The following is a 13,124-nucleotide window of genomic DNA, read 5'->3' on the forward strand; positions in this document are numbered from 1 at the left end:
ACGAATAGACTAATCTCTAGCTTATTTTAATTTTCAACTAATCCAATCGGATTAGATCGAAATCAACATTGAAAACTCTAATGGAAGAAAAATAAGCGCCCATTGCCGTAGAGAAATGGGTGAAAAAACAAAGCAGCCGCGTCTGACGCAGTAGTTTTCCTCCGCCGTCGCAAATTCGCAGTTGAATCAGAAGAAAATGGTGTTGGTTGGGGCGGCGATGGGGCTGATGAGCGGCACGCTCGTCTACTACCACTGCGCCTACCGCCAATCCAGCGTCGTCTCGCTCATGGCCGACGTTCTAATCGTGCTACTCTGCTCTCTCGCCATCCTCGGCCTCCTCTTCCGCCACATGAACATCGCCGTCCCCGTCGATCCCCTCCACTGGCAGATCTCTCAGGACGCCGCCTCCTCTCTCTTCGCCTGCCTCGCCAACACTCTCGGTGCCGCCGAGTCCGTCCTCCGCGTCGCCGCCACCGGCCACGACAAACGCCTCTTCCTCAAGGTAAACCTCCTCTCTCTCTCTCTCTCTCTCTGCTTCCGCTTTTCCGGTAATTGATGGAATAAACTTACTAATTGCTTAATTTGATGGAATAAACTGACTAATTGCTTAATTTGATGGAATAAACTGATTAATTGCTTATTTGATGGAATTAACGGATTGATTACTGCTTAAACCCTTGCCGTTTTTTTGGTAGGTGATTTTCTGCCTTTATTTGCTCTCTGTAGTCGGAAGAGCTTTCTCCGGCGTCGCTGTGGCTTATATCGGTTGGTACTACTGCATTCAAGTTCCGATTCAATTATTACTAATAATTTATGAGAATCACGGATTTTATGCGATTCCTTTGCTGTTTGATATCAATCTCTATGAATTTATTACTTCCGTTTCTAATTATGTACTCCTACTACATTCAGGTTCCAGTTCAATTCTTCCGATTTATGGTTATCACAGATTCAATTATCCATTGAAATAATACTTTTTGAAACTCTTCTTTCTGAACGAAATTGCTTTTGCTTGGGTAGGATTGTGCTTGTGCTATGTCTACATTATTCTCCATTGAAATATATTGAATATCTTCATTCCAAATATTGCATTTCTATTTATGTACTCATTGAAATTGCTTTTGCTTGGGTAGGATCGTGCTTGTGCTGTGTACGCTATTCTCCATTGAATATATTGAATTTCTTCTTTCTGAATATCACGTTAATTTGAAATTGCTTTTGCTTTGGTAGGATTGTGCTTGTACTGTATCTGCGCTATTCTCCATTGAAATATATTGAATTACTTCTTTCTGAATATCACGTTTCTATCAATGTACTCATCGAAATTGCTCTTGCTTGGGTAGGATTGTGCTTGTACTGTGTCTACGCTATTCTTGAAAACTCTCAGACCAACAGCGCATATTTGGGACGGCTTGTGGGTAGAAGAGATGGCGTTCAAGATAACCAATGATTCCAATGCTTGTGCAGTTTGCATTTTCTGTTAATACATCTAGTAATCTTCATTCGAGCAAATAATGCCTTCGTGATGGGGAAAACTCCCATTTATGTATTAGGTTATTAAATACTTACATGTATTGTCTTGCTCTTGTATTCTCACGAGCATTTATTGTCCGTATGTTCAGATGCTTAGCACTATCCAGTTCTAGGAACATTCAATTCAAGTTAGCTTTCTTGGTTCAATTTGTGCGTTTTTATCCTTCAAGGAATGGCTTCTTGCTCCTCACATCCATTTATCAAATTGAAAGAAACATCTCTATCTTAAGTGACTCTGTTTCTACCATCATGTCAGTCCAGGATCGCCGCACATGTTGGCTATAAAACTGCTCTCAATTCATGATTTTGTGTTAACATTTTTTGCCTTGCAGTTAGAATAGAGTGACCTTCAGCTCTGATCCTACAAATGTGAGTTTTTTTACTTGATTGCTATGTTGATGTTGTTTTTGTGATTGAAAAATCGACTCCTGTAGTCCTGTTATGATTTTAAGTAATGTGGATGAAGAAGCAGAATGCAATTGTTGTGGTTATTTGAATGCAAAGCAGTTTGATTTTATATCGTCGCCCAATCTAGAATGCCGAAGAGGAGAAAATATGGTCATAGTGGGGTGGCATTGCAGCCCAAGTTTACGAGACAGCTTATTACTGAGTATATACTTTGCAGGCAAATCTTAGTTAGTTCAAATGAGCAAATGAAGTCTTCCATATTGTTTCTAAACACAAAACACTACGGAGGTTGTTGACATAATCATCTTGGATGATGAATTTGAAGAACTTCAGCAGGTAAATTTTTTTTTTTGTGTCGCATTTTCCTTGAAGTGCTCTATTCATCTCATTGACACTGACTCCTAAATTTCAAGTTGTAAAATAGTACTCGAGATTATGTCTTTTCTTTTCATACAGACAACAGATCTGTTTCAGTGTATGTAGATAGATATATACTGATATACATGAAAGGTTCTGATTGTATCTCCATTGTTTAGATGAACTTAGTTGCTCTCTACCACTTTTATATTGATCCTTACTAGCGTATTGCTCGACAACTATAGCATAATTTGCATAGCTGCTGATGCAGCGTCCTCAGCTGCGAGCACATTCAGTTCTCAGGCTTCGACTCTCCTCCTTGCTTGTTGTTTTTGCCTTCCATCACTGTGCTGTTTGTTGATTGTGCTCATGCATTAGGTTGCTCTAAGAAGATAATCAGTTTATGTCCCAACCTTTTTCTCGTTTGGTATCTTGCTAACGCACTTTCTCATCTTTGTAGGAGGGCACGACATGGGTAAGAAATGGCCCGATGCAGAGAAGAGGATAGTACCATGTATACATGATAACGACACGATATATCAAAATGCGGCAGTATAGAACTGTGTTACATGTGATATAGCCTCCTTTTTTGTAGAAATAAAATTTTGAATTAATGGTAATTTTATTCTTCTCATGGTATTTACTAGGGTTTATGTTTGTTCATCAAACTCGAAAGAGGGGCATCGAAATTCCCACTTGTTGAGTTGCAAAAATAATTGATTGTAGTAGTAATATACATTGTACTCCACAAAATTGAGTTGTATATTTAATAAAATGTTTTAATCAAGAAATAGAGAAAAATAAAGATATCTAGCAATATACATTGTACTCCACAAAATTCATTGTTTCAGTATGCTTTGATACTTGATAATGATATTGCACAAACTTTCATATACCACACTATCTCCACACAAAATATAGTCTTGATAGCATATTACATAAACTTTAATGCAAATTGGTAAAATATAAAGTAGCGGAAATTGCTAGAAAAAAAGGTTCAATAATTGTAATTGGAAAATTGGTCTCATTTCATCATAAAGATAACTAATACTACCATACTACTATAAATAGATAAAGACTCATTTTGATGGAAAAATTGAAAACAAAACTATTTTAGACAAAGATAAAAGAAAGAAAGAATGAAAGAAACTTAATTTAGTTTAGTTGGAAATCGAGAAGAAAAACAAGATTATTTTACATGCATAAGAATAAGAATAAGCTTAATTATGTTGAATATAACTAAATTAATAGGAGTACAATACTCCTCCCCCGCTTAAAATAGGTGTACATCCGATTGGTGCAGAATATAGTCAAACTTAAGGTACAAGTGGGCGAAGCACAGCAGCTCTCAGTAACGTATAAATAGTTAGATTTTGTTGGAGCGTTTTATCTTTCGCATTCATATTCATATATGTATAAATCAGCTGACATTCTGCCCATGTAATTGCTGATCCTCCTCTTTTCCTTAATTTTGGTAAATCCTCCTTCTCTTTTCCTTAATTTCTCTAGGCTTTTATTGTCCCAATTAATTTTGTAATAATATTTTTTCTTGAAAGATGGGCAATGTAATCTGAGGCGTCGCTATTTTCGGAATTGATTGTTATTTTAACCAAGTTTCTGTATTTTTTGCGTATATCCTTTTTACATTGGAACAAGGCGAAAGGTTTTTTTTATTATTATTATAGGGGCTGGGAATTTTGAAGTTGATGGATTGTGTTTAGTTTAATTTATTTGAAAAGGACTAATTCAAGAGCTTCAATTTTTGTGTTGATTTGTATAGATTATGTGGATATGAGTTTCCGGAAAGTATACGAGACTTTGCAAGATCTTTTTCCACTGGTAATTTCACTCATTCCTTGTTGATTGAATTTTGTTTTATAAGAAAACATTGAATGCTAGTTGATGATTAGGTTTATTGAATTTGAAATTTCTTATTTTTCCCCCTTTTATTGCTGACAGATTGATGTTCGAGTTCTTAAAGCTGTTGCTATTGAGCATAGCAAGGATGTTGATGAGGCTGTTGTAGCAGTAATTGATGAGATAATTCCTTTCCTCGCTTCTCATAGTGTCTGTGAGAGTGAGTAATTTTACTTCTCAGATTATTGTTTGAATGTTGTATTTTTCCAATAGATTTTTTTGTAAACTTATCGAAGTTTTAATTAAAATAACTACACAAGTATATGATGATTATAGTTTTGGTGGTGGAAACATAGAACCGTCCAGTTCTGCTGATGATGGGCTAAGTAAGGCGGTTCGTGATGCAAATGCAGGGAATCCTGAGGTGGAGGGTGATATTGTTCGGTTGACGTTGAAAGTGGATGATGATGTAAAAATGGATGCTAACATTCACTCTCAAGGTGAATCACTTGTGGTGGTTGGTGAAAATAGAGTGCACACTTGTCAAATTGAAGTTTTCGAAGACCCTGAAACAGAGAGAACGCATTCAGCAGAAGATGGGACTTCATGTGGTGGTGATCCTCTGTCTACGTTGGGAATGTCGCTGGATGTGGAAACGGGTGTTGGGCAGAAGACGGATTGCATTCAGGCAATAGAAGATGGGAAAGCTCGGGATATTTCTGTTAATACTTCAGTGGTGGAGGCGGAGGCGTCTGATGTGCATGAGAGTAATTTAGATGGATCAAATTTACTTTTGTCGACTGATAGTGTTTCCATTGGGAAAAACATTAGCAGTAGTCTTGGAACGGAGGATGAGTCAACCTTGAACGCGTCCATGTCTAATAAAAATGGGATTATTGATGTCTTGGAGGAAATTATTGCTGATGCAAGAAATAATAAGGTATCCAGAACATATATCATGTTTAAAATGGTTACCTATTTGCGTAAGCATCGGTATAATTTGAAAATCAATTCTGTGGCTTCTAAAGTGTTTCATATGGTTATCAATATGATTTGTATAGTAATAGCAATTGGGTGTTTAGATGGATGGCTTCGATCAAGCTTCTCAACATGCTTTGCAATTTGGTGTTTCCGTTTAAGTTTTGATGTCACATAAATATTTGATCTATGGCACTTACAGAAAACATTGTTCGCGGAAATGGAGTCTGTCATCAACTTGATGAAGCAAGTGGAGGTCGAGGAGCAAGCTGCGGAACAAGCCAAAATCGAAGCTGAAAGAGGTGATATTGATTTGCTGAATAAGGTTGAGGAACAGAAAAGAATGCTGCAACATGCGAAGGAAGCAAATGACATGGTTGTAATCATTTTAGTGACTGTATAGCATTCTTTGTAGATATATTAAATCTCTGCCTTAGTTTAACTTTTCAGTTTGACCTCTCAGCATGCCGGGGAAGTTTATGGTGAGAAAGCCATCTTGGCAACAGAGCTGAGGGAGCTCCATTCTCGTCTGCGTTCCCTATCAGATGACAGAGATCAATCACTTGCATATCTGGATGAGGCAAGTTCCGATACATTCGTTTCTGTATAAACATCTCCCCTGTGTATTATTCTTTTCACTTGTTAATTCTCACTCATTTAAGTTGAATGTCACGAGACCGGGAGAATTTGATCTCGGACGATCATATTTTCATTTATGTGAAATCAATATCTTGCTTTGATAAATTAAAAGCTTCCAATGTATAAATTTTTTTCTTAGTTAAAAGTATATTTACTCATATTCAATTAAGGATCTTTCAAGAAGTTTTTATTCTTGATCAATTCTTATGTCGATAAACTCGCAAGATGATTAAGATGTGAGTGGTGAACTGAGCTATGTGCATTTGTCTGTGTGATTTGTGTTGAAATATATTCAAGTCCGACTAACTATCGAGCATGATCTGATTTTTTCCATCATTTTGCTGCAGATGCGTCAATGTTTAGAGGTCCGACTAGCTGCTGGTGAGAAGGAAATAAAATCTGCATTGCTGAAAAAACTGGAGAAGGAAGAAGTTACTAGGAAATCCCTTGTTGAACAGGAATTAATCATGGAACAAGTGGTGCAAGAATCAAAGATACTGAGACAACATGCAGAAGATAATGCCAAGGTAGTAACGCCTTCCTTTTAGATGTTTATACTGCATAGTATTATGTGGCTCGAAGTTTTCACGGGAATTGAAGAATCAGACGTGAATCGGGAGAGTTTCTGTCAAGATTCTCAAATGTGTTTTTATTTCTCGAACAAACACCTTCGCCCCTTTCTCTTGATAAACGCTGCATCTGTTTTGGCTTCTCGTGATTAATTCTGTTACTGCTGCATTGCAGCTGCATGAATTTCTCGTGGATCGCGGGCAACTGGCAGATACATTGCAGTAAGTTGCTTCGTTTCTGTTAACTTCTTTAATCGTCTGTTAATTTCTGCAGCAATATCATTTCCTCGTATAACATTGCACACAATAACGCGTGTGAACCTAGCTTATGTCGAAATCCACTGATAACTTATCAATCTTTTATTGAACAATCCCTAAACTGATGTTTTAACATTCGATGGCTTGTGTGAAGTCTGAGTTCGACCGAATCGTTGCAACATGACGAGAAACAATTTTCATATCCTCAACAGGGGGGAAATTGCTGTTATATGTCAGGATGTGAAGCAGCTAAAGGAGAAATTCGACCAGCGTCTTCCGCTTGGCAAATCACTCTTCTCCGGCCAGACGAGCTTCCTCTTAGCTTCTTCGACCTCATCATTGAAAAGCTTCGTTCCAGATCAAGTGGAGCCTTTGCCAACCAAAGACGATGAACAATTGAACACCGGAAATGAAACAGATCACGTAAACGACCCTGAAAACGAACCAGCTAGGGTAGACTGCAGGTCGCTCGCCGAAAACTACGGATGGGAGCTTTTCGACAGCAGCGAAGCTAAAGCCTGAGTACTGGAAATACTAATACATATCACGTAAACGGGAGGTTTTCGACAGTCGTGACTGCATTTTTTGAAGATGAATAGAGGGAAAATAACTTGCAATCTTTTTTGTAGAACCTTGGTTCTTTTTTGGCCATCTGAGTAGTATTTAATTGTTATAAAAGTGAAGCAAAAACATCTTTGATTACTACTCAGAAACACTAATAAGGTGCCCTTTTGTTTTACATTGATATGTATATATATATATACATATATGATCTTCTTCTAAAGCTAATGTGTGTGCTCTACATTTGCAAGAACACAAAACTCTTCATTCATGCCAGCACAAGAGCAACACGGTGCATCGCCATATGATGTAAAGCCGAGCTTTGTGTTCCCTCATTTGCTTCGAGCAACGTTGGACCGATCTCTGCTTCAGGCTTCTCGATTGGAAGGCTGTGTATGAAGCCATTTTTGTGCCTGAGAAAATGCTTTGAATCAGTGAAGTATGAAGTGTGGGAATGATGAGTTTGATGAGATGATTTTAGTGTCTATATATATGTGTGTGTGTGTGAAGAGAGAGAAGATATGAAAATGGAACTTGTGGTGTGTGGGAAAAGGTGGCCCTTGTTGAGAAAAAAAACATTAAGATGACAAAGCAAAATGACCTATTATCAACTTCTACTTGTTGAGGGGACATATTGTTCCCCTTTATACATATGTATATGTTCTTGAATAAAGACATTTTTTTGGAAATAAATGAGTTGCATCTATTGATCCCTTTAATTTGTTTGAGGGAGTGCAATTATTTACTTGCCTAAAAGTTTAGATTTTTTCTTCAAGATTGAATGTATTCGATGGATTTGTGATGATTGGGTTGATATTCTTTTGGTGGGGGCTAAAGTGAGTTAGGTACTAATATTATTTGGATTTTTATGGAGGAAACAATTGATTTTATAGTAATTTAATAAAATTTAATAGGTGATAATTCAATTTTATCTCCATAGTTGAAGTTTACTCTCCCCCGTCCATGAAAATGGTCTTGTTTTAGATTTTGATATATTCAAAATTAGTTTCTATCTATATATAACAAGTTTATCTCTAATAGTGTGAATCTCATTTTCTACTAACAAAATTTAGATCCTTTTTTTTCTCTACCCTTCTCTTATTTTATTAATTTTTCGTGAACAGGTGGAGTATAATTTTATCTCAACTATTAAAGATTGCACCAATCATATCTCAACACTTGAAAACTCCTCAATTCCACCTCTATTTTTCCAACTTATATCAAATTTATCAACACTTTAAAGACAATTATTTCTAAGTTTCTAGCAATAAAATTTAAAGTGAAATGTTCAAATGAATACATGATCCATTTATACAAATATACCTAATCTTCCCCAAATATATAAACGAAATGGGGAACAAAAAGAAAGCAAAAAAGACAAGTTTGATAGTAGATTTGGAGGTGTATAGACAAGGTTGATACGAATGACTATATTGCCTTAAAAACATACGACATCTTCATTTTCTCTATTAGGTTTAATCTATTAAAATATTGGCTTCCACTTATAAGTATTTGGATTTTATGATGGATATGATTGACCAATAGTAATATTATTGTATGACAATTGTTCCTTCCAATACTAGTGACATTTTTTATGTGTTAGTTTTAGTTTGGGGTTCATGCAAGTGACATGTTAGGTACAAACTATTTGCCCTTAATTATATGTTGATAAATTTTGTGTAAATTTTTACCCACTGTTCTAAGAATGATTTCAAAAAAGCGTAAATTTTTATGTCAAATAAAAGGATAAAATATTATGTCAAATAAAATGAATAGAAAAATATGAAGTTGAAAACAGGTCACATGGGGCAGTTGATATGAACCATGAAGTAAGAAATGGGCCCACAGCCCACGAATTGATTAAGAACTATCAAAGTCGATACATCTATCATTAAATTACATCCTTTTCTTTTTCCGACAAACCATAGTTTTCATCTTCTTCATTTTATTTGTTCCTTTCTTGAATTATGTTTTTTGACACCTCATTGTCTGCGTAATTAATGTGATATTTACGACAAACATCACCATTTTTTTTTAAAAAAATGTTGCAATTTATAGGATAGATTACTTTCTGTAATTTGCACAAAATATAGTTAAGAGCAAAACATTGGCTGCAAACATAGAAAAGTTCAAGGGTATAAGACTTGAAATTTTAGTTTTGTAGTACATTTTTATTAGAATTATGTATTTTTAAAATTTTTATTCATCTTTTAATACTCCACCTGTCCATAAAAATATATGCAATTTCTATTTACGTATGTCTCATAAAAATATGAGCATTTTCAATTATGAAAAGCTGTCTCAACTCATTACTCATAAACATCAATTTATTTACAACTTATATCATTATAACCCAACATTACAACTCATTAAACACTAATAATAATGTGAGTCTCACTATTAATTAACACTATTTTAACTATCATTCTCGTCCTCTCTTTTATTTTACCAATTATTGTGTAATTCTCATGCCATTTCAAATACACATATTTTTATAAGATGAAAAGAGTATTAATTTAATTAAAATATAATTCACCCGTTCTTAAAAAAAATAGTATAGTTTTGCATTTTGGACCATTCCAAAAATGAGCCAATCTCTACTTTTTGTATTTCTTTCCAATAAAATGTACTGTACCTCGTTATAAGCTAATAATATTATTCTTCTATTTTATATTAAAATTTGTATCATTTTTTAATTTTTTATATTATAAATATACACAAATGTATATTATAAATCATGCAAGTGAAGGGACGTGTAATTGATAGACCCGAATATTGGGCTGTAGGCCCAATAGGCCCACTCCACGTGCTAGCCTATGCCCCTATGTAGCATTAAAGTGTAGCAGTCATAGCTTCCAAAACCTTATCCCTTATCTTTATTTCATGTCTATCATGAATCAAATAATCTCCTTTTCCAAATAATCACCAATAATATTTGCATTTATGCTACTTCACACATGTCCAAATGTGGATAGTTTTTGAGTGGTGGACCTAAATCTATTTCTCTTTCATTTTTATTAATTTTATTATAAGAAAATTATTATATACAAATCATACTAACTTTTATTTTATTTATAATATAAAATTGATTAAATTAGTGGAGACAATAATAGCATTTCAAGTCTACATTGACAATATATTGTTTTGATGAAACTCTATATTGTTGTGCACGTCTAAAAATCCAACTTCCACATCTTCACAAAGATGATAAAAAAAAAAAAAAATTAGTCTTATGGACAATTGTGAATTTTAAAAAAGTTGATATGGTCCACTAGAAATTAGATAAATTTTCATGAAATAAATACATAAGTAGTACTACTAGAATAATAGACATGAAGATGTTACTACAACATAAACCAAAGAAGTGAAGAAACAAAAAGTAAAAAAATACAACACAGATTGTATGTTGATAAATACACATCTATAGCTAGTTTGCTGCATCATTGAGTTTATAATTCAACTCATATCTCAACTTTCTCCCAATGCTTTCTTTACATCACCCTGCAACCATAAATGCCAATTAGAATCAGAGAGGGAGACAGGGAGGGACGAGCCCGGGGGAGGAGGGCGGACCTCGATTGCCAATGGTGTCGTAGACGTTGCATAGCGCTTGATTACATTCCCGTCCCTGTCGACTAAAAACTTAGTGAAGTTCCATTTGATTTGGGAGCCGAACCAGCCGCCTTTGCTTGCTTTAAGGAACTTGTACACCGGTGCTGCATTCGGCCCATTCACTTTCACCTGCGAGTCGAGTGTAGTATCAAAGAGTTAAACACGAAACAATCTAGGAAACGGCGTTGCTTTAAACATCATCACAAAGCAAGGAAGCCGGAAACTAGTTATGAACATGTTTCGCGATTACCATTTCAATAATGCCAATAATAAATTATCAATATCTTGCAATTCTAGGCATGCTCACTAAACTCCCTAAATATAGTAAGGTGAAAACAAGTGAAATTTTCCGGTTGGGACTTGAGATAGTTGTGAATTCGGATTAGCAATGCTAGAATAAAACGGTAGAATAGAACTGAAAATCCATTAAAAAGCAAGTAGATATATAGAGAAGAAGTGTCATGTAGCATTCTCCTTGAATAAGTTGCACGTTTAATAAGTATAGCAAGACGTGAACATACGTTTTCACTGACTCTCAGTGTCATCAGCCCATGTGAGATAAGATAACAGCTCGGTGTCGAGCAAGATGCAGAAGTATATGATCTTTTTGGACTATTTCGAATAGGAGTACGACAGACGACATCATATTTTCCCAAATAAAAACCGAAAAAAAGTCAATTTATTTTTTGATTCATTAGCCATTAGGCTTATGTTGGTAACAACTTGAAACAATATAGCTTCAAGACGCAGATATTTTTATTCCCGATGAAAAATGAAAACACAGTCGATAATTTATCAGGTCGAACCCTTAAGAACTACTAACAACGTTCGTATAAACCACTTTTATGATGAACATAAGGAACTACTAATCCATTGAAAAGTTGATAGATTCTTTTAGTTTCATATTTGAATCTTCGGATCAATGAAAGGTATTCACTCTCTGGCACTACACTAAACGAGCCAATCTATCATGAACATCTATCACAAAAATGATTCTCCAAATTTCATGTTTTTTATTCTGAATTTTCCAATTTTGACAAAGTAATATCCTACATTTGTCCATGATCATCAATGAAGACCTTCCCAAACACTTGAACCACAAAGACAGGGCAAACGCAACCAAATGAAATCGAGTTACCTTCTGGAAAATGGGATACTCAGCTTTGAATCTCGAGCAAGCAAACTGTTCTGCATCTTCACTTGTTCCTGGCTCTTGATACAAGAACTGGTTGCAAGGGAAGGCCAATATCTCGAAACCTGATTCGCAGCATCAAATCAAACTAAGCCAATCTATCACAAATTTCTCTCAACATAGATGTCTCAAACTCACTCTAATTTCTATTATTCCCAAACCCTAAACACAGAAAAAGAAATATGCTATTCTAATTCATATAAAAGTATGCAACATTACCACCAAAAACAGAGCTAATAAGAAAAAAAACAAACCTTTATCCTTGTATTTGGAGTATAGCTCGGTCAATTGGGTGTAATTCGAATTCGTGAACCCACTGTTTTAACCAATCAAATACAGATATAAAACACAAATTAGAACAAAACCCATTAAAAAGATTGAATTTTTTCTTCAAAAAAAACAAAACAAATAAGGAATCTACTCACCATTTTGAAGCGACATTAACAACAAGCAAGACTTTCCCTTTATAGCTACTGAGGTTCACATCATTACCCTTGCTGTCCTGCTCAAAACCAACCAAAATTGAATCTTTACACACAATTGACAAGCAAGAAACGGTTTTTCTCAGACAAAACCCCAAAAAGAGGATTAAAAATCGAACCTTTACTGTAAATTCGTGTATGGATTTTTCTGGGATTGAAGAAGAAGCGCCCATCTCTCTCTCTCGACAGATGATAGATGTGTGAACGCAAATTTAAAGATTGAAAATTTTGTGATGCTGATGTGAATGGGATTAGAGTGATCACATGAATTGGGAAAATGGGATTATCTTTCATCATTATACAGCTGTTTTTTTATTCAATGTTTGGCTCACATTTTTGCCAGACCAGTGTCAAACTGTCAATGCTTGCAGTATGCTTATTTATTTTTCTACAACTCTTTCGAATAAGTATTTAATTATAGTGCACTTGAAATGAACTTCTGCTCATTTATGTTACAAAATAGTAGTAGACTAGTAGTAGTTAAGTTTGCAAATTATCATATACTCCCTTCATTTTAGGTTAATTAATTTATACTCATTTTTTAGTCATCTCTAATTAATTGACTGATTCTTTTTGGAAAGCTCTCTTATGGAAAGCTCTCTTATCTTATCTATTTTATTCTCTATTATAGTAATAATACTTTATTATCTACACAATAATTTATTAAATATTCTTTTT

General features: G+C 34.9%; 3 protein-coding genes across 10 annotated transcripts; 2 read left to right on the forward strand and 1 right to left on the reverse strand.

Annotated features, from left to right (window-relative positions):
- The first annotated feature begins 26 nt into the window (after window positions 1-26).
- LOC121755869 (reticulon-like protein B22) lies at window positions 27-2,937 on the forward strand. 5 transcript variants are annotated; one of them, XM_042151298.1, is made up of 5 exons: window positions 32-502; window positions 696-765; window positions 1,344-1,902; window positions 2,159-2,277; window positions 2,759-2,937. In XM_042151298.1, the coding sequence occupies exons 1-3, from the start codon at window positions 197-199 to the stop codon at window positions 1,448-1,450; spliced, it is 483 nt and encodes a 160-aa protein (XP_042007232.1). In that variant the 5' UTR covers window positions 32-196; the 3' UTR covers window positions 1,451-1,902; window positions 2,159-2,277; window positions 2,759-2,937. The 5 variants fall into 5 exon arrangements, with proteins under 5 accessions (XP_042007257.1, XP_042007248.1, XP_042007240.1 ...); XM_042151306.1 differs by having other exon boundaries at window positions 28-502; window positions 696-769; window positions 1,344-2,277; XM_042151290.1 differs by having other exon boundaries at window positions 1,344-2,277.
- A 708-nt stretch (window positions 2,938-3,645) lies between these two features.
- LOC121755838 lies at window positions 3,646-7,787 on the forward strand. Of its 4 annotated transcripts, XR_006040869.1 has the most exons (10): window positions 3,646-3,772; window positions 4,079-4,137; window positions 4,258-4,375; window positions 4,569-5,095; window positions 5,336-5,509; window positions 5,597-5,713; window positions 6,120-6,299; window positions 6,517-6,563; window positions 6,812-7,322; window positions 7,412-7,552. XR_006040869.1 is itself a non-coding variant. In XM_042151268.1 (9 exons), the coding sequence occupies exons 2-9, from the start codon at window positions 4,090-4,092 to the stop codon at window positions 7,557-7,559; spliced, it is 1,359 nt and encodes a 452-aa protein (XP_042007202.1). In that variant the 5' UTR covers window positions 3,646-3,772; window positions 4,079-4,089; the 3' UTR covers window positions 7,560-7,787. The 4 variants fall into 4 exon arrangements, 3 of the variants coding, with proteins under 3 accessions (XP_042007202.1, XP_042007186.1, XP_042007196.1); XM_042151268.1 differs by lacking the exon at window positions 6,812-7,322 and having other exon boundaries at window positions 7,412-7,787; XM_042151252.1 differs by having other exon boundaries at window positions 6,812-7,554.
- A 2,620-nt stretch (window positions 7,788-10,407) lies between these two features.
- On the reverse strand, window positions 10,408-12,808 carry LOC121755908 (probable glutathione peroxidase 4). The gene is made up of 6 exons (XM_042151355.1): window positions 12,566-12,808; window positions 12,390-12,466; window positions 12,219-12,280; window positions 11,911-12,029; window positions 10,734-10,901; window positions 10,408-10,661 (listed from the first exon to the last, which is right to left on the reverse strand). The coding sequence occupies exons 1-6, from the start codon at window positions 12,617-12,619 to the stop codon at window positions 10,629-10,631; spliced, it is 513 nt and encodes a 170-aa protein (XP_042007289.1). The 5' UTR covers window positions 12,620-12,808; the 3' UTR covers window positions 10,408-10,628.
- Window positions 12,809-13,124: the final 316 nt, after the last annotated feature.

The sequence above is a fragment of the Salvia splendens genome, chromosome 1 (assembly GCF_004379255.2).
Source record: "Salvia splendens isolate huo1 chromosome 1, SspV2, whole genome shotgun sequence".
Lineage (NCBI taxonomy): Eukaryota > Viridiplantae > Streptophyta > Magnoliopsida > Lamiales > Lamiaceae > Salvia > Salvia splendens.